This window comes from Cucurbita moschata, unplaced genomic scaffold (assembly GCF_002738365.1).
Source record: "Cucurbita moschata cultivar Rifu unplaced genomic scaffold, Cmos_1.0 Cmo_Scf00021, whole genome shotgun sequence".
Lineage (NCBI taxonomy): Eukaryota > Viridiplantae > Streptophyta > Magnoliopsida > Cucurbitales > Cucurbitaceae > Cucurbita > Cucurbita moschata.
The window spans coordinates 3,796,087-3,799,731 of NW_019268537.1; the positions used below are offsets into that span (position 1 = coordinate 3,796,087).

The following is a 3,645-nucleotide window of genomic DNA, read 5'->3' on the forward strand; positions in this document are numbered from 1 at the left end:
AAAAAAAAAAAAAAAAAAAAAACTGCTGTAACCAATCACAATTGCACCATAAAACTGCTCTCCAGGAAATTGAAGAATAATGAGTGACTGACCTGCTTGCCCCATTCGAACGCTTGATCGACCAAGTAAGAATATTCCAGATCCTCAAAACACTTCTGCAACGAAGACAGTGGCTCATTAAAGTAAACAGGTAGACATACTCCAGATAAGTCCTTCCCAATATTATCTTTGATAATTGACCATAAGCCTACAGGCTTCTCTTTCTCCTTCGGATCTGGAAGGTTGTCTCTTCTTTTGACATATGGATATTTCACCATCCTTATCTGATTTTCGGCTTCACACAGATGATCAGGAAAGTAAGAACCACTATCATATGCACAAGCAATTCCTGAGGATTCCCTACTGCGATAGGAAGCGCTTCTCAAAGCTTCTGCAGACAAAAAATCATTGGTATCAAAATACATCCCGTCATCTTCATCTGTTTCAACATCACCTCCATCTTGACTCTCATTTTCTCCATCAAAATCGGATCCGCTTCCCTCCGACAAAACAGAATAGAAATCTGAAACAAGGGAGGAAAATTAGCAACATATCAGACAAGAGAAAGACTATTTACAAAACTTTGAACCTAAAATGTAATTCTTCATTAGAAAACTCATCGCATATAACACATCTAAAGGAGAGATTTGGAGAACATGAAGAACAAAATCAAGCAATTTCAATTGCTCTTCTGGCTACAGTAAGAAAAAATTATAATTACCAACTCACCATCCATGTTCTTTGGCTCATTTCCATTTAAGAAAAAAGCACACTTCATGGTTTAAGAATGTACACGTGTTGCTTTTAGGAATATTCGCGGAAAAGATACAGTACAGAGTAACTAACCACTGAATCGTCTGTTCCCTTGTCCACAGCAAGACTCCCGTTCCTTTGTTTCATCCACGACAGTAGTTTCCAGTTCTATTTTCTCTGTCTGTAAAACAAGTTTAACACATTATTTTTCTGAAATAAGCGAAGTTTTCAAAGTCGAATTGCTAGACATTCTTCCAAAACTGTGACAGGGGAATGAAATGGGCATGTGCTTGAGTGGAAATGAATATGTAGATGCAACAAATTTTGGAGAATGAATGATGCAAACCAGCGAGGATCGCATACATTTTCATGGGCTTATTGAGTATAGAAATTCTGAGAGGTTATCACCAGCTTGGTTACATTCCAGTAGTAATCTTTACTCCATGTAAGTAGGCATCGACAAAGAAAAGTACTTGTTTCTTTTAGTAGTACACTAAAATAAATAACAGGCTCTTGACCAGTTGACCCTAGTTTAACATTACCACCACATAGCTAGTTAGAACATAAATAGGTTTTAACAGCACAATATCAACCTTAACCAAAATATTGGATTGTTCTTCTCCGATGCCAATGCAATGTAGCAAGTAACAGATTAATAATGAATCTGGTTGGAGGAAATACCTCCAATCGCCTTAATGTATCTAAGAGAGAAACATGCTTATATTGGAGAGCTTTCAACTGATTTTGCATCTCAGAGAGTTCAGAGAGCATAATTGATTCGCAGTCATTGATGACTGTCTCATCAATCCCTTCTTGTGATAGTCGTGAACGAAGCTTCTCCGTCGAAACAACGACCTCCTGGGATGGAAGAAAATCATTGCTGCATAACACTCTGGGGAAAAGATCTTTGGCAGATAACAAAGCATCAATCCACGCAGCTCTGTTTTCTTTCGTTATGCATCTCAAGTGAAGAGTTTTTGTTCCAGTGAAGATGGAAAGCCTTTTATCATCTGATTTACTAGCACGAACTGAAGAAACCTGCAAAATAGGATATGTTTTGTGTAGCAAATCGCAAAAGGAAGTTGATAAGTAGAAAAATAATGAACAAAAGACAGAGTTCATACAGGAAACTCAATGTTTCTTCCCAGATGAACACTGGATCAAAATAAAACGATTAGCCCTCTAGGGGAGAAACAATATGGCAATTAAAAATTTCCCAAACGGGAAGCCAAGTAAAGTCACAAAGTACTGTAAGAGTTCATTTTCTCATGTTTCTCGAGGATAAATGAAATCTGGGTGCAGCTTTAAATTTTCCTTTATGAACAAGAGGGGAAATTTCCAGACACATTTTCAAAGTAGTGCGAAAAATAAGCCTCATGGGTATCCAATCAATCAAAAGAACCACGAAGAAAAAGACTAAAAATGATCCAATTCCATTCCTACATACAAGATACAAGCACACAGTGAATTAAAATTTTCAAAACGAAACAGAACCCACCTTCAAATGAACCTCCCCAAAAGGTTTGCATTGCTTCTTCAACAATCCGAGTCGAGTGGTTCCCCAATTAGCCTTCCTCATATACCTCAAAGAATCCTCTCCGATCACCCTAACATCCTTCTCTCTAGCAGGGCTCATCAGAATCTTATCGGGACCGTGAATCTTATAGTATGAAAGCACCCCATCTTCCAGCACGAACCACCTCGACCTCCAACCTCTCCCATAGTTCACCCACTTGAACAGAATCCCAGCAACGGTGCCACTAACCCCACCATTGGCAGCAAGTCCCTTAGAATCCCGAGCTTCAGTAACCGAGTCTTCCCCTTCATGGTTAACAGAGACAGAAAGCTTATCAGATTCAGTCCCAACCGACGAAACCTGAGCGGAAAAGGTGGGTTTAGAGCCATAGCTCAAAGTCTTAATAGGAGCATCAAGCCCTAAGTGACAGTGAGTGGGGGATTTGGCAACAACCGGATTAGCCCGGTCCCGATCAATAGAAACCGGAGCAATGCAGCAGAGAGGATTCATCTCAAGGCAACACCAACCGAGAAAGTAGAGAAAACCCAACACAGGACATGGATCAGGAAGACATAAAAGCAAAGAAAGGAAAGAAACAATCCGGGGGCGATCCCAGAGAGAGGAGAAATGAATGTGGGAGTCGATGGAAGGATGAAGGACCTGGGAAAGCGAGAGGATTCAGAAATGACATACAGAAGAAGACGAGTGGGATTGGAGTAGAGGAGGAGTAGAGATCTCGTCAAGAAGGAGTAATGGAGGGAAGAGGGAGAGGCAGAGGAAGAGGGTGGGTCTTCAAACCAAAAGGCAAGGCGAGAGAGAGCGAGTGGGCAGTAACACACTCTACTTGGCTTTGTAACTCATGCCTTGCCTTCTTGGGCTCCACCGCTCATTGGAATCCTATGGATTACAGCCTCTCTTCCCCTTCCCTAAACCACCCCCCGCCGCCCAGGTGGAGCCAACATACAACCAAAAAAAGATTTACCACCATCAATTTTTTTTTTTTTTTTTTCATATTTTTCTAGCTCCTACAAAATAACAGACCTGATAATTAAAACGATTTAGATTATACTACCCAAACTATAAATATTGAGTTGGATTAAATTTTATCAAAATTTCTGAAAATTAATAGATTCTGTTCAGTTGGTCAGATGGTCAGAGGCTTACAACTCAACTCTATCTCTATCCTATTTTTAAACAAATTAAAAATATGTAAGTGTATCTTGTGATCATCCCGATGTTTGAATTTGGTGAGATTTTAGTTATTAATGTAATTTGTACGGTGGATAAGTTGATTTTTTTAAAATAAATTTAAAAAAAAAAAAAAAAAAAAAAAAAAA

General features: G+C 39.3%; 1 protein-coding gene across 1 annotated transcript in view; it reads right to left on the reverse strand.

Moving 5' to 3' along the window:
• The window catches only part of LOC111458436 (oxysterol-binding protein-related protein 1D), a 7,359-nt gene extending 4,192 nt beyond the window's left edge, over positions 1-3,167 (reverse strand). The window contains exons 1-4 of the mRNA XM_023101113.1: positions 2,291-3,167; positions 1,474-1,830; positions 886-973; positions 93-562 (exon numbers count right to left, since the gene is read on the reverse strand). Of these exons, the coding sequence (XP_022956881.1) occupies positions 93-562; positions 886-973; positions 1,474-1,830; positions 2,291-2,818 (1,443 nt within the window). The 5' untranslated portion in view covers positions 2,819-3,167. The remainder of the gene's footprint in view (positions 1-92; positions 563-885; positions 974-1,473; positions 1,831-2,290) is intronic.
• Between the last annotated feature and the right edge of the window lie 478 nt (positions 3,168-3,645).